Source organism: Lycorma delicatula, chromosome 9 (assembly GCF_047948215.1).
Source record: "Lycorma delicatula isolate Av1 chromosome 9, ASM4794821v1, whole genome shotgun sequence".
NCBI lineage: Eukaryota > Metazoa > Arthropoda > Insecta > Hemiptera > Fulgoridae > Lycorma > Lycorma delicatula.
In genome coordinates this window covers 106,240,989-106,267,011 of record NC_134463.1, presented here as the reverse complement: position 1 = coordinate 106,267,011, position 26,023 = coordinate 106,240,989, and the positions used below count along the sequence as shown (strand labels likewise).

General features: G+C 30.5%; 2 protein-coding genes across 5 annotated transcripts in view; one reads left to right on the top strand and one right to left on the bottom strand.

Moving 5' to 3' along the window:
- Nucleotides 1-14,350, top strand: part of LOC142329793 (aminopeptidase N-like) — a 124,630-nt gene extending 110,280 nt beyond the window's left edge. For all 3 annotated transcript variants that reach the window (XM_075374595.1, XM_075374596.1, XM_075374594.1), the window contains exons 12-15: nt 5,355-5,522; nt 10,175-10,318; nt 11,441-11,522; nt 14,133-14,350. In XM_075374595.1, the coding sequence (XP_075230710.1) occupies nt 5,355-5,522; nt 10,175-10,318; nt 11,441-11,522; nt 14,133-14,273 (535 nt within the window). In that variant the 3' untranslated portion in view covers nt 14,274-14,350. The remainder of the gene's footprint in view (nt 1-5,354; nt 5,523-10,174; nt 10,319-11,440; nt 11,523-14,132) is intronic.
- A 1,473-nt stretch (nt 14,351-15,823) lies between these two features.
- Nucleotides 15,824-24,725, bottom strand: LOC142329794 (uncharacterized). Of its 2 annotated transcripts, none has more exons than XR_012757593.1 (2): nt 18,097-18,208; nt 15,824-16,134 (listed from the first exon to the last, which is right to left on the bottom strand). XR_012757593.1 is itself a non-coding variant. In XM_075374597.1 (2 exons), exons 1-2 carry the CDS (start codon nt 24,673-24,675, stop codon nt 15,904-15,906), a joined length of 306 nt encoding a protein of 101 aa, XP_075230712.1. In that variant the 5' UTR covers nt 24,676-24,725; the 3' UTR covers nt 15,824-15,903. The 2 variants fall into 2 exon arrangements, 1 of the variants encoding a protein (XP_075230712.1); XM_075374597.1 differs by lacking the exon at nt 18,097-18,208 and adding an exon at nt 24,601-24,725.
- Between the last annotated feature and the right edge of the window lie 1,298 nt (nt 24,726-26,023).

Genomic DNA, 26,023 nt, shown 5'->3' with positions numbered 1-26,023 from the left:
CTAAAATCTTTAGAGAAAGATTTTAGAAGAGAAAATATTTTTTGTTTTATATTTCTAGAGAAATATTTTCTGGTACTAGGTAGCATTCTGCTATCAACATAATAATGGGTTTACAGTATAAATCACTACTGTTTTTTTTTTGTAATGATGAAAAATAACATTTCATGTTTATAAAACGTAAAAGTCAGGTATTTCTTGGCATTATAAACAAAATCTAATCTTTGCATCTTTTTATCATTTTTAACCTTCTGAATGGTTGAATTAAAAAATAAAATGGTCAAAATCGCTTTATTTGGGTAGTATTATTTTTACTACTCAATTTTCCTTGACTTAACTAACCAAACGTTAGAAATTTTAATATTTAACACCTTTTTTTTTAATACATACATTTATTTTAATTTAATTCTGATATTGCATTTTTTAGACAATTAGGACATATGGATGAACACTGGGCACTACCACCATTTTAACTTTTTTTATGCGGTGGTTCCCGAACTTTATTTATTCCTGGCACTCTTGCTGAATCCAGATTTTTCCAAGATGCCCAATGTTAAATTAATAAGTACACTTTGTGAAATATTCAATAATTTTTTGCAAGGGTTAGGTAAAAATAAATAAAAAACATTTTAGATCATAAAAAAAATTGAACAAATTCAAATTTACTTAGAATAGCTGAATGCTACAATTTAAAAAGTCAAGTTTACCTTAGGATACAAAAACACTGTAAATAAGAAAAAAAGATTAATTCTGTAAAACTGGAGAAGAATATTAAATATTAAATGTCTTCTTTTAAAACAAGGAACAAAATGTGTCCCAAATAAAAGATTTCATACTGAATTCAGATGTAAATTGATTTTCTCCCATCACCCAACATTTTTTTGTAATATATAAGTTAACGTTGAAAGAAATGCACGTTTCATGCATGCAGGGCGGCACTATTCAACTTACCTAAATCGTGGTAGTTCTTTTCCATTAATGTTTGGCATCTTGAGCATCCAACAATATTCTGCAAGGATTCTTGTGCTCCACTGTTGTTGGTTTCTGTTTTCTATGGTTTGCTGATGGAAGCATTCTGTATGCTCGTCACTGACGATGCTAAGATTATTCAGAACTGGGTGTGAATTCAAGAAATAAATATCTGGGAACATAATACATTCCATATGTTTATATGACAGTAATAATTTACCCTCAGGTGTGACAGAAATTAGGGCTTTATGATTTTCTAAAATGTTTTGCCAAAACTTTTAAAGTCTCCATGCTGACTTTTTAACTTTGCTTAACAGTTCTTTAAACTTTTTAACTTTCTTAACAGGTCCCTAATTAGGGACTAAAACCCTAAACAGTTCTTAATTAGGGACCCACAAAAATTTAGTACTTTTATTGAATTTTTTCTGACAAGACAAATATAAAATAAATATATATATATTGTTATATATTTCTTTCATGCTAGTTACCTTTAAACAAGTTTTCACAGAATCATTGAACAGTCTCTATTCTGTAGAGTTATCTCTGGTCTTTGATGAAGTGCATCCATGATAGCACAGATATTGTTACAGTACCCTAAATTATTTTCTTCAGAATATAAATCTTGAAACTTTTCCTGATGATTGTGAAAGATATACACTTTAATGCTAGTATGGAGAAGATTTCAGCCTTTCCGCCTCGATACCAAAACCTCAGATTATTTCTTCAACCAGTTCAAATTCCAAACTAGGTTTTTATTCACCCTGAGTTATAAGATGAGGTTTATGGGAAGAGGATTCCAGTGGATCATCTTGCTCCTCATGTTGAAGTGGCTACCTCATATTCCAATTCATCTTTTAAAGTTAAATGTGTTGGAGGATGTAGTACAGGTAAGTACAGGTAGTACAGGTAAGTTTTCACCATGAGAAAGGCTTTATAGTAGATGGTGAATTCAGACACTGCACTGGTTGTTTAGGTTCACTACTTATTCCTTTTGTTTTTATAATACAGAAATATCAGTCTGACAAATGGTCTGTGGTTCACACTACACCATTGGTATTGCAAAACTCATGTGCCGATTACTCCTAGACCAATCTGTCAGAAATTTCACACAGGTCAAACTGTTGAATGTTTTTTGACTAATGGGTAGTGAGTTCAGACATTGTCATTGTTCTTTAAACATCAAGTTCCAACACATGTAACAGAATATTTGAATAATTTACACACTTTCTTTTTCATATTTATTGATTGTAACACAACACACTTTACACAGTAATTGTAAATCACAAAACAGAATGAAACCAGTGCATACACAGGGAAGTTTTATGCTGACAATTCAAAACCTGCAATAAATAAATTATCATGGATAATAAAAATGTACTTTTATATATATAATTTATCCCTTTATAGAATTCCACAAAATCAAACTTCAAAAATGTTATCGCACATAAACTGTGGGTGATGGAAAAATTCTGATTACATTTTTGAATTCAGCATAAAAAGTTATCAGGAACAATTTTTAATAAACAATGAAAGAAAAATATAAAATCATCAAAATAATCTCATTTAACTTTGTATTTCATTTCATAATTATTATAGCAGTTAATTTTAAATTATTGTAATCTTGAAATTAAATTAGTATTTCATCTTTGTGAAATTAATATAACAGGGTGAAATGTTGGTCTCTTATTTAACTATGCAGTGGATTTAATTGAAAAATATACAGTACCAGTAAAATGCCAACCCAGACTAAACCCGAGCAGTTCAGTAAGTTCAGTAAATAATATCCAATAAATATGAATTTCTTTTCCCCACTTTACCTGTTTTATATACCTTTATAAAATTATGTTTTATCCAAGGTTGTTGAACTGATAGCATGAACTGATAGCATTTTACATTACTGTGAATGATGATGTCCTATTAATTTTAATTCAACCTGATTATATTAATACAGAGTGAGCAGCATAAAACTGAACCCATAATGAAACCGCTACCCAACAGTATTTATGAAAGAATCTCACATAACTAGCACGACTAGCGGATGTATATGTTACTACTGATTGTTGCTGCCATTTGTCAGGTGGTTACGTGTCAGTGCAGTATACATTTTGTTACAGCGCAGTTGTGTTTGTATAAAATGCTTTATTCAATCCAGGAGAGGGTAGCTGTTGTTGAGGACTATATTTGTTCTGGATCGTTTAGAGTGGCATAACAATTTCGTTAAAAAATGGCCTACAACAGATTTGGTTTCAATGCATATTTCTGCAACTTTCCATTAGGACTCCACAGGTCATCGCTGATAAAAGAAATCACTCCAAAGAAATCATTATGCAAGTAATCCCAACAATCTGGTGTTAAATACACATCTTGTTGTAAAATTCTTCATGAATTAAAATTGAAACCGTACCATGTTACAACTGTGCAACAACAACTTGATTATTGCAACTGGCTTCTTGAAAACATTGTTGGTAGACAGGTAGACCCGATGTCATATTTCATGTCAGACGAGGCATGGTTTCATTTATCTGGCCATGTTAATTCGCAGAACACCAGGTATTGGATGGCGAGGAATCCCCATGAGATATTCAAGTGTCAACTTCACAATGAGAAAATTGGTGTTTGGGTGTCGTTTCCGGTAGTCGTCCAATATTTTTTGACTGTGCTGTCAATACAAAAGTTTACCTCATGATTTTTGAAGAATTCTATGCACATTAACTGATAATGAAAAAGAATAAAGCTTCTTCCAACAAGACAGAGCAACATGTCACAGATCAAATGTTTCACTGAATGGTGTTCATGCAGCTTTCACAAATGAACAAGCTGTCAGCAGAGGATGGTGGCCTCCATGTTCCCCAGAGTTGACTATTTGCAATTTTTTCCTTTAGGACTACTGAAAGGAGAAAATTTATGCATCTAATGCCCACAATATTGCTGAACTGAAGGTGAACATTCAACAAGAAATCAACGCAACTGACAACGCATCAGACGACTTGTGTTACTTTCTGTTTATTTACATTGTTATTTTGATTTTTTGTCTAAGATTTATATTTTTTGTTTTCATTTTTTTTCTTGAACATCTTATAAGGTAAATAAATAGAACATTTAAATTACATTTTATGTTCTTCCTATTTAATATATCCGTATCATTCATAAAATTTCATTCCAACGTAACATACCGATTTTGCAGTGGTTACGTTATGAGTTTGGTTTCATGTTGCTCACTCTGTATAAAACAAGTTACTATCTTTCAAATTTAAATTTTGTATAATAAAATATTAAATATATTTGCCTGTGAGTTTGCACAGACAAAGAAATGAATTTATAAGGACATCTTAGTTTTATGCTTTATAGATTATTAGTGTGTATTATTAGTTTACATTCAAAAATTGTGTTTCAGTTTAAGATTTGACATTATAAGAAAGACCTAATTAATTTGATGAAATTTTCAATAATCTTTGACTGCCTAAACAATTATAGGTTAGATTACAAGTACAAAACATATGAAATAATTCTGCAAAAAAAGATGTTTTCATACATATTTTAATTGCTATAAAAAAATTCCTACAATTGTACATTAGCTGTATGTGTACCTGCACTAATGCACTGTACTGTACGTCTAAGTGACCCTGCTGAAATAACAATAAACATAAACAGCAAAAACTACATTGCAGTTACTACACTGCAGCATATATTTGCCAAGCAACATGTTATATCAAATTACTGCTGTTACTAATTAAGAAATGTTAAGTAACTTTATAGCCTTGTGAAAATGTGATTTGTTACTATGCCCTTTTAGTTATGATTTTTTCCTGGAAATGAGAAACTTACATTCAGGTTCATTGAAAAGTACTGAAAAATAGCTGTTATGTTTTTTCACCATTGGGCTAAAATGTTAAATGCAAGAAATTTTAACATTTTTCTTGTAGGCTAAAAGCAGGATAAGAAAAAATGTTTTTACCTGCAAGAAATTCCTAATCATCCCTTATAGAATGCTATCAGCACACACAGATATATATATCTATCTGTGTGTGCTGATAGCATTCTATCATATGTGTGTATGTGATACATTATAAAACATTTTTTGTTCTACTTTTTTTGCAAAGATAACATTAAGCAAAAATGGCAAAAAATTGTTATCTATGATCAAGATGGGATGTATTCTCCCTTCAGTATATTTTTAAGTGCTACTTGGCGTAAGTTTAAATCAAGGTAAAGAAATTAACAAAATTTGTTAAAAACAAATCTGGCATTCAAAAATAATGTGACAGAAATTTTGGAATGTGAAGATTACCTGTGAGTTTATTTAATTGTTTGCATGTAAATGTAATATAAACACATATATTTGTTATACTTTGTATTGTTTTTATTAAATAATTTTTTTTTTTTGTTAGAATACCAGCTGATATGAGAGGTCTGGTGTACTGTTTGGGTATAAAACATGGTGGTGAAAAAGATTGGGATTATTTATGGGAACGTTATAATAAGTCAAATGTTGGTACTGAACAGAGCTTAATTTTATCGGCTCTTGGATGCAGCAGAGATGTTTGGATACTTAACAGGTTTGTTTTAATAATTGTATAAATGATTGGGGGAAAAGTTTCATTATATTTTAATGGAAAAGTAAAAGAAGGTTTTTTCTATATTTTCAGATCACCAAAGTTGTGTCGGGTGTGGCATTTTAGTATGGTTGTGTGATCAGTTCTGGTATCTTTATCTCAGTTGATTGGCATAATCTTTCCAGTTGTTAATAGTAGAGGTTGGAATTAATTGCTTGAACAGGTGGTGGTAGATCATGGTGAACAGACCCTTTCCAATCCTCCATATACAGGATCACGTCTTTTTGCATCAATCTTGGATTTGTAGCTTCACAGAGATCACCTAGATTTACTGAGCTTTCTCTTTGCTTTAATGGTGCTTTTTTCTACATTATTGTCATAGATGATTCATTTTTCATTGCCTATAATGAGCATATTCAAAATGGTTCAATTTCATTCTGTTCTAGCAACAGTTTGCAGATTGAGAGTCAATCCATTAAATTTTTCATTACTAAATCATGTGCCATCCAAACAGAGTTTTTTGTGTTCAGCCTCCTTCAAATGATTTAAAAACTCCTCCTTCATGATTATTATCATGACTGCTAATGTACCATATTTGGGAATATGCCCCATATTTCCCCAACTCAAATATAAATTTAATATATTTAAAAAATATGTAATTGATCAACTGCTTTGAATGTTATACATCTTAGTGCCTTTAAAAGGACATTCTGTTACTGCCGCTCTATGTTAAGATTATCATAGGCTTATCATAAATAAGCATCATTGTAACCAATCATTGTTGATACTAAAAGTATTTATTATTGATAAATAAGATTTCTTTATTTTACATTTCCATTTTTTTTATTTATTTACAATTTAATTCATCCATTCATCTTGAATTCAGAACAAACCTTCAAGAAATAGGTACAGTAGAGCTTCAAAGAGATGACTTTTCCTTTTATTGTGAGATTTGAAGTAGTTTCCTTCAAAGAGAGTCTTCTGGATAAACATTGTCCCATGCTTTAGTATGACAAAGCATTTTGTTTGGAGATTTTTTAATAGAGCATTGAATGGAGAATTTTTATACTCTCAACAGCAATGTCATATTGGTTTCATAAAAAAGGGTTTTTTTATGTGTTTCTTTTACTCTGGTTTCCTGGGCTTCCTTGTGGTAACAATATATATAACAGCATGTGAGGTACAAGTAACATTGACCATAGTACTTTCTCTTTGAATAATGTTTAGTATATGTCAGCCCCTTGTTGAGTCGGCCTCTGTGGCATGAGTGGTAGCATTTCAGCCTTTCATCTGGAGGTTCAAATCTTGATCAGGCAAGGCATTTTACATGCTACTTAAATTGTCATTCATCTCATCCTCTTGACGCAATACCTAACGGTGGTCCCGGAGGTTAAAAAAATTCCCTTGTTGAACAAAGAGAATTTGTCCACTTGCATGGCTGAGTATTATTATGTTTTGGATACTTAGCAAGCTTGTATGCAACAACATGTTGTATACAGCATTTCAGTTTGGCTAGTAAGGAGAAATCGTCTCACTCCTCTCTTCCTAAAAACCAGGATTGAAATTCTTGTTCCTAAAATGACTGTGTCATTTGTTGAAGTGATTTACACTCGTGCTATTTCCAAAACCTACAAAAAAAAATGTATATTTTCAGTTCTTGAACCATTCATTTACATTTATGATCTGTAACATTCCCATTACAGTTATTTTGAAAAGTAAAAATTCTTCTCCTTAAGCTGAGCTACCTGCTCAGTAAGAATTGCAGTGTTGATTTTATTTTCTTAATGTTACATTATTAAAAGTAATAATTATACTATTGGTTGCTGACAGGAGAAATTGAATGTTTCATTTAACATCTCCAGGGCATGTGAAACAAGTAAAGGATTCTTAAAGTGTTTTTGATATATTTTTCAGCTTAATTTGGTCGGTTTTCATGTATATTTATTGTTAATGAAGTAATTGTACAAATGTAACCTGCTCTCTTACACACTGTCCTACGTTAGGATATGTTTTTGAACTGAGGAGACATAAATTGTAAAATCTTATTAGGCTTCAATCTGTTGCTATTCTACTTGAAGAGGCTAACTTTTGAGAGCATTGCTATCTTGATAACAGTCCAAGGCTGTAAATATATGTAATGACCTTATGAGTATGTTCAATTTTAGTATTAATTATTGGTTTTTTAAATATTGTTTTTATTCACTATTTAGAAAAGAACTAATTTAAGGCAATATATTATTCGATAATAGTTGGGAAAAGTATAGGGACAAGGGAAGCAATTTTAGGCCTCAGATTAATAGTAGAAGGAAGATTAAAGAAAAACAAACCAACATACTTGGCGTTTATAGACCTAGAAAAGGCTTTCGATAACGTAGACTGGAATTAAAATGTTCAGCATTTAAAAAAAATTAGAGTTCAAATACAGAGATAGAAGAACAATTGCTAACATGTACAGGAACCAAACAGCAACAATAACAATTGAAGAACATAAGAAAGAAGCCCTAATAAGAAAGGGAGTCCGACAAGGATGTTCCCTATCTCCGTTACTTTTTAATCTTTACATGGAACTAGCAGTTAATGATGTTAAAGAACAATTTCGATTCAGAGTAACAGTACAAGGTGAAAAGATAAAGATGCTACGATTTGCTGATGATATAGTAATTCTAGCCGAGAGTAAAAAGGATTTAGAAGAAACAATGAACAGCATAGATGAAGTCCTACGCAAGAACTATCGCATGAAAATAAACAAGAACAAAACAAAAGTAATGAAATGTAGTAGAAATAACAAAGATGGACCGCTGAATGTGAAAATAGGAGGAGAAAAGATTATGGAGGTAGAAGAATTTTGTTATTTGGGAAGTAAAATTACTAAAGATGGACGAAGCAGGAGCGATATAAAATGGCGAATAGCACAAGCTAATCGAGCCTTCAGTAAGAAATATAATTTGTTTACATCAAAAATTAATTTAAATGTCAGGAAAAGATTTTTGAAAGTGTATGTTTGGAGTGTCGCTTTATATGGAAGTGAAACTTGGACAATCGGAGTATCTGAGAAGAAAAGATTAGAAGCTTTTGAAATGTGATGCTATAGGAGAATGTTAAAAATCAGATGAGTGGATAAAGTGACAAATGAAGAGGTATTGCGGCAAATAGATTAGGAAAGAAGCATTTGAAAAAATATAGTTAAAAGAAGAGACAGACTTATAGGCCACATACTAAGGCATCCTGGAATAGTCGCTTTAATATTGGAAGGACAGGTAGAAGGAAAAAATTGTGTAGGCAGGCAACGTTTAGAATATGTAAAACAAATTGTTAGGGATGTAGGATGTAGGGAGTATACCGAAATGAAACGACTAGCACTAGATGGGGAATCGGAGAGCTGCATCAAACCAGTCAAATGACTGATGACAAAAAAAATATATATATTGTTTTTAAATTTCTAAAAGACATCAAATTCTCAAAAGAAAATTTATAACATTAAATAATCAAACCAGTCAAATGACTGAAGACAAAAAAAAAAATAGTTGGGAATAAGTTATGTTATTACTGTACGTATTGTATGTATTTATGAAACGTATTCTCATACACTAATAATCATTTTTAAAGATTTGTTTGTTTTTTTTCATTTTAATTATTTTATTATTATTATTTATCATTTTTATTATTTCATTTGTATTATTTCATAGTAATGTTACGTAAAGTAGTAAATTTGTATGAAAATATAGTGAATGAGATTACTTAATTATATATGGCTGTTTTTAGTTCTTACTTATTCTCTACTACTTGAATTTTAAACTGTTATTCTGTTTAATGAATTATAAACTGATGATGATTTCCTATGGAGCTGTATATCAATTTATATATTTGTAAATTTGTAATAATTTAATAATTTGTAATAATTTGTAAATTTGTAAATTTATATTTATATATTTGTAATACATTTTATTTTATAGTACATATTGAACGTTGTTTTATAGTATGTATTTCTTCAAATTACACCATTTTTAAAAATGAAATAATTCTTTACAAGAGCTTCTAAAAAGCTCTGTATAAAGAGCTAAGCTTGTGCATGTAAACAAGGACTGGAAGTTAAAAATTTAATCTTGCTAGGAAGGCATAGAAATGACTAGAATAGAATATCTTGATAACTGAAATTATTTAAATTATTACTTATGTATAGTACAAAAGTTTTAACTGTAATTGAGACAAGAATGTATTTTCAGGTAAACAATAAACATAAATGATCAATTCATTGGTTTACTTCAGTAGAAATTAGGTAACTGTCTACTATTTAACTATTTGTAACTGAGAAAACTGCTGTTGTAGATGGAACCATGCCTAATGTTCTTGTTTACCATAAAACTGATTTAATTTTCTTTCTACTGTTTACAAATAACCACAATTAACATTCCACATTAAATGAATATCTTTTTTATGCTTTATGATTTTGCCACATAAGCTTGTAAGCATGCCAGTGGGATATAGAAATGAAATTTTGTAGCATATGGAAAAATGCCATGCCTGACCGGGATTTGAACCTGGGATCTCTGGATGAAAGGCTGAGTTGCTACCACTCTGTCTTGGAGATCATTGAGATTGTTTGCCTATGAAGTAATTACGGTATAAATAAATAATTTTAATTTTTATTGTTTTAGGTATCTGGAAATGTCAATTAATGAACATTCTAATATCCGTCGTCAAGACAGTGTTTCAGTTTTCGCCAGTGTTGCTAGAAATGAAGTCGGATATTACTTAGCAAAGACATTCTTATATAAAAATATTAAAAGAATTTATGATTAGTAAGTATACTTTTTTTTTTTTTTTTGTCAGTCATTTGACTGGTTTGATGCAGCTCTCCAAGATTCCCTATCCAGTGCTAGTTGTTTCATTTCAGTATACCCTCTACATCCTACATCCTACATATGTTTTACATATTCCAAACGTGGCCTGCCTACACAATTTTTTCCTTCTACCTAGTATACAGTACTTCTCTTTTTCCTGTTTTAGCCTCCGGTAACTACCATTTAGATAATTCTTCAGAGGATGAATGAGGATGATATGTATGAGTGTAAATGAAGTGTAGTCTTGTACATTCTCAGTTCGACCATTCCTGAGATGTGTGGTTAATTGAAACCCAACCACCAAAGAACACCGGTATCCACGATCTAGTATTCAAATCCGTGTAAAAATAATTGGCTTTACTCGGACTTGAACGCTGGAACTCTCGACTTCCAAATCAGCTGATTTGGGAAGACGCGTTCACCACTAGACCAACCCGGTGGGCAAAGTATACAGTACCTAGTACACCTTAAGCATACAGTAATAATATATTTTTTCATCATTACTTTTACCAATATCCATTATGTTTTAGTTAAAAATTTCCTTTGTTACACTTTTATTTTTTATATATGGCCAAGTCATCCTAGTTTACCTCCTGTTTTCTACTCTCCTGAAATCTTCTCATTTTACTTTCCACCATACCATTCTCCTTGTGTTTTCATGCCTTTTTTGATAACATGTGCACTAAATTACAAATATATTTTTCATCAAACTGGTTCAGCTGTGTATAAGTGTAGAACTGTATAAGATGCAGAACTTATTTTCTTCCTATGTGATCATTTCAAGGAGGCATGTAATAGGAAATAATAGGTAAGCTATCAAGACGAATATATTGAATTTGAATTTTTAAGCAGTAAAATGCTGAATTTCATAGATTGAATTTCTAGGTCATCAATAAGGAGAAAGAAATGCACTGTGAAGTGACTCAGTGTAAGGTCTTCGGCAGTGCTTTTCCAGATGAAATAGCACATATTGATTGTTCCATGTTGGCTTTGGTGTATGTAAATCCAATATGAACTCATATAATTTTTTATATGATTTATTAAAACGTTGTTATACAAATTCTAATTTCTTTTTTTCAGCTTTGGTCCAAAGACATCTAAAATTGGTCGGTATGTCTCTAGTCTTTCTGATCACATGATCTCTGATGAAGAATTGCATGAGGTAAATATTGATTTGCTTTGTTTTGAATCAAACATTTCTTTAAACTATTCTTTATCCTATTTTATTTTTATTCTCTATTTCAATAATTACATTTTCTGAAAATATCTGTTCTGTTAATAATAAACCATCTCTGCAAGCGAGTTTGCTCCATTATGGTGTTTGTAATCCCTATTCTAGTTCAGTACCTTATAAAGATAGTTTTGTTAGCTCTGTTTGGGAATAAAAACTGAAGGTTTTCTTTTAACATACTAATATTTTTTAATATTGTCTGGTTGATATAAAATTTTATTCTGTATAGTTTCTAGTTAAAAGCCATCTCCCAATGGCTTTTTTGCATTCTGTCAATGAAGAATGCTGATGGCCTTTTTGTTGATCAATGACCTCACTGCATCCTTCAGTTATCGTTTGTGATGAAATGACCAACTATCCCTCTTTAATTATGGAGAGAAGTGGAAATCACAGGGTGCAGAATTTGGTGAATATGTAGTAGGGTATTGGAATAGCATCAAATTTCAACTTCATTGGAGTCTCAGCGATTTCAAGCGATGTATGTGGCCAAATGTATGTATGTATGGATTATTGAATAGATACAGATGTCTTCCAAGATAATGAACATGTTCACTCTTAATTTTATCATGTTTCACTGTTAATCATTTCCCATCAGTATATACTTCTGAATTGTACAGGATCTATTATGTCTTATTACCTGTACTGTTTTGGGTTGTATTAGAAATGATTGATCATTTATAGCTTCCAAGTAGAGTCAGTAAAGTATTATTGTTGAGTTACAACAACATTATTTTCATTGTTTGTTCTTTTCTGTGAGTTTAATGGCACTTGTTGCAAACAACTTATGATACCCCAGTTGTGCAATAACGTATTCTACTTGTCTTTCAATATGTCTATACCTGGGTGACAATGAATTGTGGATGATGGTCATTTTGAATCAGTTTGTTTTTCCATGTTTTGATGCACAAAATTTTATTGTTCACCTAATCACAGTATTTCAATCAACAAACAGTTGATTGAAATCAACTGTTTGTTGATTTGAAATCAAATCATCATTACAAATGGCTGTTAGGTCACGATGTAAAAAATCAATCGCTGCATATTTTTTAGATGCATTTGACATAGCAGGATTACTCAATTCTATAATCATGGTGTAACAGTTGTAGGACTTTCCTGTCATGCAGCTTTTTTCTGATGCACAGCTTGCACACATACAGTCAACTTAATTTATTTAAATATAATATTTTTTGTTTATTTATTTCTATAACAGCTGTGTACATCAGTGCTACACTAGCGCTCCTACAATTGAGGTAGTATACCCACTTAGTCGCTGGTTTATTTAGATCATTTTTTGGGGTGGGGGTGTGATCTTGCAAAAAATTTTTTGAATATTTTTAATTGTTAACAAATGCACCTAAGAAAAATAGGACTTAATTAGATATGAAATCTCTAGATACTGAGGATGACCTTACTGTGCAGCCTCTCCCCCTTGACCTTTAAGTTGAAAATTTAATTGCATAATACTCCATATATATATAGAAGTAATCTGGCCAATTGTGGTCAAAATTGGCCAGCAGTTCTGGAGATAAGGAGTGCAAGACCACATGCACACATCTGGAAAAAATTTCCATCCAGTTTTTTGCGTTCCTTAGGTGTCAAAACATCAAGATTGCGGTGAAAACCACATATGAACAAATTGGACAGATACTTTCCCTTATAAAGCTATAGTGCTAGATGGGAAATTAAAAGTTAGAATTCATAGAGGTCAGTGAGGTGAGTGGAATCTACAGGATGAGTATAGAATTACAAGATGGTAGCACCCGTTGGTTCGTGCAACATTTTCTTCTCCTGTTACATTACAGTCAGGATTACATTTCAGCCATCCCTCAATTACAGCAGTTGAATAAATAGTTGTCCAATCATAGTAAAATTAATGGGAAGCTTGATTAGCTTTTAGGCAAACAGATTGATTTTTAACAGACAAGTGACAGATGCATTGCTCAATAAAGAGAGGAGTCCATTCACTAACAGATCAGGAATATTGTTTGACTTCATTGTGATAACACGAAGTCCATAGTTCATAATACATTATGAATATGTTTCACTGTCTCACTGTCATTTGAATACTTCAGTACCCATCAGTATGAATACGTTTGAATTGTACAGGAACTGGTTGTGATCAAACTTTTTGTTTATTCATAAATGCACTTTTAACCAATAATGTACACTGTGGGATTTTATTTTTAAACTACAATTTATATAGTTGAATTAGTTGTGTATTATTATATACTGTTCTTAATGATACCATAAACTAACTGGTTTCCACATACTTTACTTATTTTTTATGAATAAGTGTAACTAGATGTATTTGATCCAGAGATTTAGTAATTTTAATTGCCTAAAGGAAGGTACAAGTAGTTAATTTAGGTATTTGGTTATGGGATCATGATGAGATGGACTGATAATTATTTATTAGATTTTTTCTGAAAACGTGTGGTTTAGTACTATATAAAAATTCCCTGTACTATATAAAAATTCAGTAACTGGCATAGTATTTTTTAATTACTTATTTTAAAATATATGTTTTTTTTTAATTTTCAGTTGAAGGGATTCCTAGATGAAAACAAAGATTACATAAAATATTCTGCATTAGCTGCAAAACAGAGTATGGAATCAACTCTAGTAAATATACGTTGGTTCTCTAATTATTATTCCAAGGTTCTCAGGCTTGTAGCACAATAAAGAGCATTTTTAATGCAACACATTTAATAATGCAAAATTTTGCGTATGTTCTTATCCTATTAAAATATAAAGCCACATCTCCACTGCGTTTGTTATTATTATTATTGTCATTGTGTTTTTGTACAAAGCTTAATTTTAATTTCATCGTAGATTTTAATAATTTTAATTTATGTACTTATTGTTATAATTTACAGTTAAAAAAAAAGCTGATTAAAGGTTCTATGTCCACAAATGTGCATGCAATGCATATATTTATATACACAGATAGACCAACAGTCCAACATACGTATTATGTGTATTATTTTTATCCTATTTTTGTACTTACAGACATTTAAGTTTTAGAAAAAATATATAAAATAGATTATTTATTAAAACTCTTAGGTGTAAAATGTACATTATTTATTTTAATAGATACATATAGAATCCACTATTTTTTAGATATTTTTTTACAATCTTGGTAGTTAAAAATTTTATGGTTGTTATATTAAAAACTACCATCATTTATCATTTTTAAACTAAATAGCCATCTTTTATAAAATGACTAAATGCAATGTATAATTTTTTTACTATGTTATTATATTTATGAGGTAATGTAGTAAAATGTTTTTGTGTTTTTGCATTTGAAGAGACAGTATTATACCATCAAATACATTAGTGTAAATGTAGTTTTTAAATAGCAAATAAAACATTATATAAACATTATTTTTACTTTTTAGCTTTAAAGTATACGATAATTTATGTTTTTACTGATTTTATTGATATTTATATTATAAAGGTATTTATTATATACTTCTAATCAAAATAAATAGTTGTAATTTGATGGTGATAATTAAAACAGTTTATTAATGTCATATCAGTATGTGATTTTTTGTGAAATGTGAAACATGGCTGTCGTGGGCTTGATGTTATTCAAAAATAATTTATGTCATTTTTAGAAGTGACTTTACCAGTGTTTCGACTGGTGTTGCAGTTGTGGGCAATAACTACTTGATACATATATGTATGGATTCTTCATGTCTAGTGAAGTTAGCGCACCCTTTTTTTAATAACTTATTCTAAAATCATTTGCCCACATCTCTAAAAATCCATGTCAAGTCAAGAAATGAGATGTGGGATTTTAAAAATAAGTTATTAAAAAAAGGATGCTAAGTTCACTAGATATGAAGTTATAATTAATTGATGCAGTTATACAATCTCAGAACCAAAAATGATGATGTTAAATAAAACTTTAACATTTCACTGTAGTATAATAAATTGGACAATGGATCTCCATATTTTTACTACATTTCATTCGCAGCACACCCAAAATAGAAATGAAAAGGCTAAATAGTTCTCACTATGGAAAATTTTAAAATGAAATGAAAAAATTAGAAATGAAAGTTTTAATTTAATATTATTCATGATACTATAACACCAAAAACTAACTTTTTTTAACAAAATTAAGCTTTTCATAACAGATAGATTTATGTTAAATTTTTACATGTTCCCTCATTAATATAGATAATTTCTATTTATTATTGTTCTTCAAAAATATTGTTCTCTTCTTTTGTTTTCTTCAAAGGTATAAATACGTTATAAAAATCATTAATATTGTTATTGTTTTAATGCAGTCATATTCATGTAATTATTATTAAATATATAGATGTAGCAATGGAATCAAAAATAATAGTAACATATTAAAACTGTATAAACTGGCAGAATCTATCAAATTAGTTACCTCAGAAATCCATCTGTTATAAGACCCAACATTAACAAATACATGTACATTTTGTTTACTATGTCTACAAACTGGTCCAACCATATATAATCCAATCAGTTTGTTAGAACAAAATAATGGTGTTCCTGCATCAGAATAAAATCCCTGTAAAAAATAAATTCATTGTATAAACATAAGTTTCATTTATTAAAAATTACATTTCATAATAAATTATGAAACTGAAATAAATTATTTTTTATTATAACTAAATTATTATTTTATATTTGTGGAATGTGTAATATTACACATTGGATTTACTTTAGTGCAATATGCACAAATAAATTTTGTTCCCATTCAATAATTTTAAATCCAAAAGGGATACCAGGTCAAATTTTTTTTTTAAGATTTTGTACTGCTTGTGATCATGACTAGAAATTTTTTCCATTTTTACTTTTTTTGCATAGATGGAAGAGATTTTGTAGGTTTTTTTTATTGTACTAAAGTGAGTAAATTTGTAATGTATTATAATGATTTAGGTTCAAATAGAGATGTTACCACTCAATAAGACAGGATGAATGGCAACTGTTACTTTTTTGATACAAGATATGAGTTCAATTCAATATGATTGCATAATTAATGAGTTGATGGACTTAATTTTTGCCAGGGCTATCAAGGCATTGATGTAGGAGGGAATTCAACTGAAAATAACAAGTCATTCAAATGTAAATAACAGTATAATAAGGTTTGAAGCACAAGCTTTATAGTACAAATGTTTTCATTTAAAAATATCTTAATTTTCATAACATACTTGGCACTTAGCCAGTCTCTGAGCGGTAAAATCTTAAAGTAGGTTTATTCAACTTATACTCTTACATTTGAAAGACGTTCTTTTCAGTTGAATACCACCCTATATCGATGTCTTCACAACCCTAGCATGAATTTGTCTTGGTAATAGTCCATTAACTAATTGTACCAAAAAAGTAATCTTTCAATTTCGTAAACAAAAGACAAATGAGATTAGATTTAGCAAGTATATAAAGGTTATGGAAGTGCAGAACTTAAAAAGTTGTGGCTTTAAAAGTGCCCAAGGGATCTTGAAAGATAAAACACATTATTGATGGAACAATATCCACAGATTTCAAATGAATATTCAAATCTCTTACTTTATCTAATTGTCTTCTGGCTCCGGATGCCTAAAAATAAAAAAAATGAGAAAAATTAATTACTATTCTTGCTAACTTGCTTTGTTTTCAAACCACAATGGTCAACAGTTGTTAATTTCAAAGTTGACCTTTTGTTGTCTTTCAAAGGAATGTTGACTGTTATGTCCTTTGAGAAAACAAAGTAAGTTATAAAAAATAATAATTAATTTTTCTCGTACTTTTATTATTTCTTTGAGTTCATAATTATTTACTCTGATTAACTCAACTTAGAAAAATATATGTTGATGGGGCAGCATCCAGAGCAGAAGACAAAGTTAGATTTGAATATTCATTTGAAAATGTAGAAAGTTTCATTTAACTTGCTGAAGAATATTCCTTTGTAACTGGGGATGCATTACTGATTTAAAATTATTGACTCCATGCTAATATCATGCAATACTAAAATGAAAGAATGTAAGCAATTGGTATCTGATAAGACCAATTGTAATATATGGTAGCGAGACAAGAGCCTTAATTGAACTAAACTCCTCTAAAAGTTTAGAGGAGAATATATGGCTCAATTAAAGCAGGAGTAATTTGTAAAACAAAGTTTAATGAAAAAATAGAAAATATTTCCAAAACCAAAATTTTGCATTTATAAAAATGCAAAACTGGTCTACCAACTGGTAGCTGGTTAGACCAGTTTTCAGGAAAGAAAATTTATTGACTTCAGAAGCAGATTTTTAATGGAGAATGGGGTAGGCCAAGGATGTGCTGATTGGATGAGTTGTTGAGGACTAAACAAAGAGGTAGTGAATAGAAGAGAAGATTGCAGATAAATTGTGGAGGAAGTCAAGGCCCGCAATAGACTCTAGAACTTGTATAAGTAAGTACTTGGCAGGCAATTTTGCATCAGAAATTTTATTGTTTTGTAGATATTATAAAAATCACCTGTAAATTAAATTATAAAAATTATTATTACTACCATGTTTGCAGAAATAGTTGCACATACTGTGTGTCTTTCACTAATTTGTGTGACACCAAATTTTTTACACAGTTCTTCACATTCACTAATATTTTTTATTGTAACATCTCCATATTTTAAACCACCTACATTAATTTTACTTTGTTTCTGAAAAGTGAAAAATAAAACATTTACTTAATGAGACAATTATAAATGATGTAATTTTATTTTATTTAAAATATTTTTGAGCATTCCATCACCTGATCCTAGGAATTATTGAATTATGTTTTTCAGTTCATTTTTCAATGTTGTTCAGAAGTTAATATACATCCAAAATCTACTGAGAATTTTGAACAATTGCTGATGAAGTTTTCACTTTGTATGTTATCGTATTGTGTGTGCGTCTGTGGCAATACAAGTAGATCCTGTACAGTACAAGGGATTTGGATCAAATCTCAGTTGCCTGAGAGCAACCCTCCTTTTATTTGTATGTTTGGTGATTTGCTAGAATAAAGAAATAAAATTTCATTTGCAAGAAAACATTTTACCCAAACTCTGGAATCTGATCTCCAGGTCTCAGAAGGAAATCTGGAAAAATGTGTCTTTTATATTGTAAGCTGACTTCGAATTTCATTTAACTGAGAAATAATGTAACAAATTAATATTTTATCAGTCATATAGGTAAATAAAACAGCTCTTTGAATCCAAAAACAAACAAAAAATATTTTCATGCATAAGAAACTTTTGAAAAATAAGAAACTTCACCAATCATTCTTGGTGAAGGACGGTTGTTCTGTTTCCATTACATATTCATCCTTTTCAGTTGATGTCTTAAAATTCTTTGCATTTGATATCAAAATTTTAACTTCATTAAATCTCTTTGGCACTGACTCCACTAAGGTAGAACAATGATTTTAGACTTCATCTCAAAACCAAACCTGTATCACTGAACTAATAAGGTCAGTTTTTGTGCTACTATTAATTTCCCAAGTTTTCTTTTTAGTATGGCCCATAAATTTTCAATGGGATTCAGGTTGGGGAAGTTCCCTGGCCATGAGAGCAGTTGAATTTTCTGATTTTTGAACTCTTTTGCCTTCTTTGATGCGCAACATCGTGCAAGGCCCTGTGTAAAATGAGTTCTGGGTTCTTCTGCAGCATATGTTAATGTACTGGTTAAGACTACTACATCAGTAGTCTTCTCATGTGCTGACTTACAAATGCAGGCTACTCTCACCCCTTGGACAAAGAAATGAGTCTTGTCTGAAAAAATAATTTTTTTCCACATCTCAGTAATCCATTCTTTATGTTTCTGCCCATTAAAGTCTTTTTTTCTTCATAACCTGTGTCAGTAATTGCTTCTTTTTAGGTTTCTGAGCAATCCTTCCCACTACCAACAATCTTCTACGAACTGTCGTATCAGAAACATTAGTCCCACTGGCTCTCAAGTCCCTATTAAGGTCAACAGTTGATAATCATGAATTAATTTTGTTTTTCCTTAGTAAGTTTTTTGAACATTAATTTTAAGAACAGCTTACCAAAATTCCATTGACTTCCTCAAGCGCTTTCGGTTGTTCTGCCATCTTCAGGAGGAATTTATAATTAAAATATTTTCTTATTAGTAATCGATCCTGTGAGGGCGTGGTTTTCTTTTTCCATCCACATTTTCCTTTTCTGTTTGGAGAGAGACCCTAAAACTTTCATTATTTCATTTGCAATACCTAAAACCCTCACACTATACTTGCTGGCAATCTGTCCGAGTCATTTGTGTTTGTTGGGACAAAGCAACAATTTTTGCCCGCTGTTGTGGGATTATATCCATTCTATTAACTAGAAAAGAATAACAAATTTACAAAAAAAACTCGCAAGGCACCAAAAACTAATTGACAATTAATTATAAAAGCACAAAAACCACTAATTCTATCTGTATATGAACTAACAACATAACCTGAAACAGCAAGCAGTCTGCCACAGAATGGCCTACAACAGAACAAAAATTCCTTTTGTTTGGATTAATTTGTTCGCTACTGTAGTCATTGATTTTAACATTTCTCCCCATTCTCTAGCATAGAAAACAAGAAATACATTTACGTAATACACTCTTATTACGTGCATGCTATTTTCTGCTTTGATTTTTTACTTTTAACTTTGTTTCAGCGTTTCACTCTTTCTTTTATGAAAAAGGTTTTATAATTGCACATACTTTCACTTGTGGTAAAAATTTCCTAAGATGTGAATGAATTATTGATTGAAATATGAGAATCCTCAAGCAAGTGGGTTTTGCTTGTTTAACTGTGTAAACAAAGACAGCACTGAAGGTGTATTACAAGAAAGGGAACAACATTGTCACTTGTATTTGAACTACTGTTGTGTATATCAAATATAATAATCTACTACTGTTCTAAATGTTTTAAGAAATTCATGCGTAGATTTGTGTATCATGAAATCTGATTTGGTATCTCGTATACGAGAATGAACTCATTTTAATTTTTAAAAAAATTAGATAAAGATATGAAATTCTTATCTTGATTCATGCAAGTTATACTTGTATCAAATGAAATTTATAGTTGTGTGGTTTTTAACTTTATAAAAAGATAATTTGAAACGGTTCCTGAAATTTTTTAAAAATCCTCAGAATTGGATTTAGAATGAATTTATTCAACTCTTTTCTTACAGACTCAATTTTAAATCAATTTTCTTTTAATGAAGCATAATCATAGTAGGAACAGTTTTCAACTTTACTCTAGAAAGGGAAAAAGTAGCTATTGTATTAAAACTAAATATTTTTATTCAACTTATAAATTTGAAATTTAAAAAAAATTGCTCAATTTAATAATGATGTTGTATGTCATTGATAAAAGAAATGTTCAGTGTCTGAAAAGAAAGAAGCCTATTTATAAATTTAGAAAAATAAGTATTTAATACATTTGTTTTTAGATGAATTAAAAAAAATATTTCATGCTGATCAATGAATGGAGATCTCTACATTATTTTTTTTTAAATAATCAAATTGTCATTTCAGGTGTTATTTTTTAATAATAGAATAGCGAAGGTTTATGTTTGTATTAGAAGTGTTTCAGCACACTTGTTTTTGTAATGGTAGCTGCTACAACCATTAAATAATTTAATTTAATTAGGCAGCAAACAGAAACTTAATTCTTTGGATATGCCACTAATCAAAATTAGCATAGTTTTTTTAATCTGATTGGTATGTAAAGTACGTTTGTATTTTACTACTCCTATTCATACCACAACCATAGTTTGGATTTGCATAGTATATTAGTTTAGATTATGGTGATCCCAAACATAGAACATTAATGCTTCTCAAAATTTAAAAAGCTCAGTTGTCGTGCAGGGTAGGAATGGACTGCTTGACCAGTGACTGGCTTCTAGCTACCTTCACTGCCTGTCACAATTTACTATCACCCCTGCTGTACTATTATTAATGTCAACATTAGTTCAGACACCTATGATGGAAGTTCTGCAACGTGTTGGTAGAAACAAGACAAGTAATTTTTATTTGTATTTCAACTATTTTATTTTTTTAAATAATCATACAGAAATATTTATTGTCTAATTTTTTTATGAATAATAATTATTTTTTGTTATATTTTCTAAATTAGTTATCTTTGGTGGAAATAATTTTAAGGCTAATGTAATAATTTTTGACTATATGTAATTTTCAGTATTTACACAAAAAATATTGTAGACAATACAAAGGGATTATTTTGAAATATTATCTAATTTGGTCTGTAGGTATCAAATGTTTACATTCCAGATTAGTTTCCTATGTTGTAATTTTAATTAAGCCATATTTTGCCGTGATCTGATGCACTGGTTGTAAAATGATTTCTTAGGTTTATAGAGAATTTTGAACATATATATGATTTTTGACCCTCGTGTATGTTTTTCGATTTACAAAATGTTGCGAAAATGCCACTTAACAGGAAAGGGTGTCTTAATTAACAAAAACTGATTTAGCCTACTACTTTTTTTATGTATCAGAAATTAGGATACAATATAAATGAAATGTTTACATTTTAATTTGATATATAATGAATTGTAAAGTTTGGTAATCAAAGTATGGTAATCAATAAAATATTTTACATGAAGTCCAACTTTAGACTTTGTTGGCAGCAGATTCTTCAGTTATTTACATTTTTTCAGGAAGATGCTTGGTCAACTGTGTCGCTGAGTTATTTCAGTTGAAAACTGTTTGTCATCCAAGTCTCTGTATTTGTGGAATAGCAATTTCTTGTGTCTTATTTGCTTTTGACAATGCTGCGATAACTACAAATTGTCAAAATTTGAGTTGCTCAACTTGTTCTTTGTGCAAATTCTATACTATAAAGCTACATGAAAGTTTGAAAACAAAGGCCACCACCATTTTTTTCCTTTCATTGTTATTCGATAGTTGCCAACACCATTGTTCACTGAATCATATCCGTCCATATAGCAATTGTATTGCTTGTGAGATCTGGGCTGTTGGATTGTTATTTTTATTTTTTTCACCTTGTAATATCTTCGACATTATTCATAGGTTCAGTGGACTGAACATTTATAATTAGAGTAACAGCAGAATTTTTGTTCCATTTTGTAATAAAAATTGAATTGGTGTATCAAATTGATAATTGTACGTCCCATGAGGAGTTCCTTACACAAAGAATGAGAATTTTCCAAAGGGGAGTTTTGAATTCTATTTTCATTAACTGTTCCAGTTGCGATAAAGCCTTCCTTCTTCACTGAACTTAACAATTTATACGAACTAAAAAAATCTATCAAAATAAATGCTGTGCTTTCCAGAATTGTTTACAATGTAGAATATATTTTGAACAACTGAAGCACCTAATCCAAGGCTAAAATCTACTTCTGCATCTTTTTCTTGATAAAGAAGAATGTTGAAAAGGTATCCTTGTGAAGAAAATAAACACCAAACCTTGCAGCCAAAGCGCACATGTTTCCTTTCATAAAAATTTTACAAGAATGGCGACCAAAGTATGGTATCATCTGTTCAGCTACTGAACAGATGATACATTAATTTCTTTCTACCTAGATATGGGCATAATAAATAATGAACAAGATAAGTCTACATAGAAAAACTATCACTATTTTTGAATATGTAATAAGCAGTTAAAAATAATATTGTACATCAGAGTTAATTCTTATATAAATCACTAGCTCCTCATCACAACTTTGCCCACACTATATGGTTACTTGCATTTTTCGAGGTCGATGTTTTTATTTCATGTTTTGCAGTCAAGTAGCTGAAGCCAGGTGCAGCCAGTCACATATAACGGTGGCAGTGACTGTATTGGTTGAGCCACAGTGCCATATATCTTTGCAATACTTAAAAAAAGATCGGAATTCAAAAAACCCAAAAACAGTTTTTAAATATTTATCTGAAGAGAATTTGCAAGCCCAAATCCACTGAACATCTCATTTAGTATAGTCGGGGGGATTGGGAAAATTATCTAGTAGAAAAACTGATTATTTATTATTTACATGTTTTAATAAATAATTTTTCATTTTTAAATAACATTTCCGAATAACCATGATAAGATCATGGTTAGATCATGTTAGATCAAGAGAGTACCTGATGTTTGCAAAAGTTAGCCTTCAACCTACTAACAAATACCCCATTTGAATTTTGAAAATCGGACGATCATTTGCAAAAATATTATAAGAGCCACCCCATTGCACCTCCCAAAACAGTGCTCCAGGAACACCCTTTTTGTTACCGGTTGATAGTAGTGATTGGTCTAGCCTCCCATGAGGTGTTCGCATACCTCACCACTCTAGTCTCACATGCAGTCCCCATGGGAAGCCTATTATTGTTAAACAAAATTTATTTAATACTAGATCTTTTATTTTATTTAACGTAAATTTAATTACATTATTTTTGTAATATTATTAATTCTATTGTTTTCAAATCATTCAGTTCAAACCCAGTTCACAGAGTTCATTAAATCAATTCATTAAAGTTTCGGCTTCAACAGCCAAATCTCCTCTACTAATAATCTTTTTGGTTATGGTAAGAAACATGTGTAAAAATTTGGTTGTGATTGGTAAAGTGGTTTTTTTGTTTATTCTGAACAAACAAAAGCCCTCTTCCTCAGTATATAATAGTATAGATTCATAGGTCACCTCAGAAGAAGCAAAAAATGATTAAATTTAATGAACAATAACATATAATACTTATTACCAACAAAAACCTTTTGCTATTATTTAATGTGCGAGGTTGTTATTGAAACAGGCTATTTAAAACAACAAATAAATATTATTTCATGCAACAACGCAAAACAAATAACGTTAAGTTATTGCAACTTCAGCGGTTTGTGGGTTAAGCCAAATGAATAAGGATTAACAATGGGCTAAATGAAAACAATTTCATTAGGGTTTTTACTACACTATCAAAAATAACTACACACAGGAGTCAGTTTTAAAAATTATACAGATGAAAATGAACTTATGTAGGTAAATTGTATGTGTAATAATAATAATTTTGTTATATCCCATTTAATTACTTACTTTAGTCAGAGAACCAGAAGTTCCCCAGCCACAATATTTGCAATTTTTAGAACTTTCATCTAACTTATAAACCATGTTTGGTAAAAGAACCGTAATAGGTTTTATTCTGCCACACCAATGGAATTCTTCTGAGACCTAGAATAAATTTATATAATTATTTAATAAATTAAAAAACTTTTATTAAATCATAAATGTTTTGAAACATTAAATAATGCATTATTACAAAAATACATATTAAAAGTGAGATACGTAACAGGACTTGCTGCCATGCTGTAATTAATTACGGAAATTCGTGATTGGTGGATTCGACGTACAGTATTGCTAGGTAATTATCAATCTGACTGTTCTCGTGACACGATCACTACATACAAATGATAAAAATTAAGGGTCTCTGAATTTGGTGCTTCATATTATTAGTATGCACATATTATGCTATGGCAACCGTCAGAATGGCCATTATTCTACACGATTGTGATAGGCAGCATATAAAAAGCGTGTTTTTAGGTTCAGAAGTATCATTGTTAAAAAATGACGTGCGCAGTCAGAGTTGAACGAGCGGGTGCAAACTGAAGAGACTTTACCAGAATTTTCATCACCTGATGATTGAGATGCTGGAAAAGAGGGGAGTTATACTTACGCCTAAAAGACTTATGTCCTCACCGGAAGAGTATATTTCATCGGTTATGGTAGAAGAGATTCTCCAGACACCGACAGAAAAGCTGCAGGCCTTGTCACGGGTTGAGAATTAATTCAAAGGCGAACCGGCTAAGGATTATACTCTCGATACCATAAGCGATGTAAAGAATAAAACCAACAATGTATAGGGGATTCATTTTGAAGGCGATGATTTGAAAATCGGAGTCAAATTGGTTCATTTCAAATAATCGATGAAATTCTTTTTAGATAACACAAGTTTCCAAAGCACGTGCAGATTATACAAGTTGCTTTTTAAAAAACAACAAAGTCCGTACGTAATGCCGACGAAGACCTCAAAGAGTACAGAGATTTTTATGCTTACCAATGCTCAAAGAACACAGAACTCGAGATATAATAGTATAAAATTTTATACTACTTAATACATGAAGATAATAAGGACGTTGCTCCCAGCTCAGAAAAACCTGGCAGAGGGATAAGGACATGATGGTTTTAGATCAAATTACAAGACCCGATTTTAAGTCTATTTTGATAATTCGAATGAACTTTGTGAAAGATTGAAACTACTGGTAGCTTAAAAAGACGTCGGTCATACCAGTCATCAGAACGAAATAAATCTGATAGCCGAAGAACAACGAAAACTTTAATTATAAAAGAAGATAGGCGTTCATCTCAATGTTAATTGCTCACGATGCCTCTAGATAGGGCGGGTCAACTTATGTTCCGTGAAAGGTGGATGCCCTTTAACAAAATCCTGGAGGGTGATGAT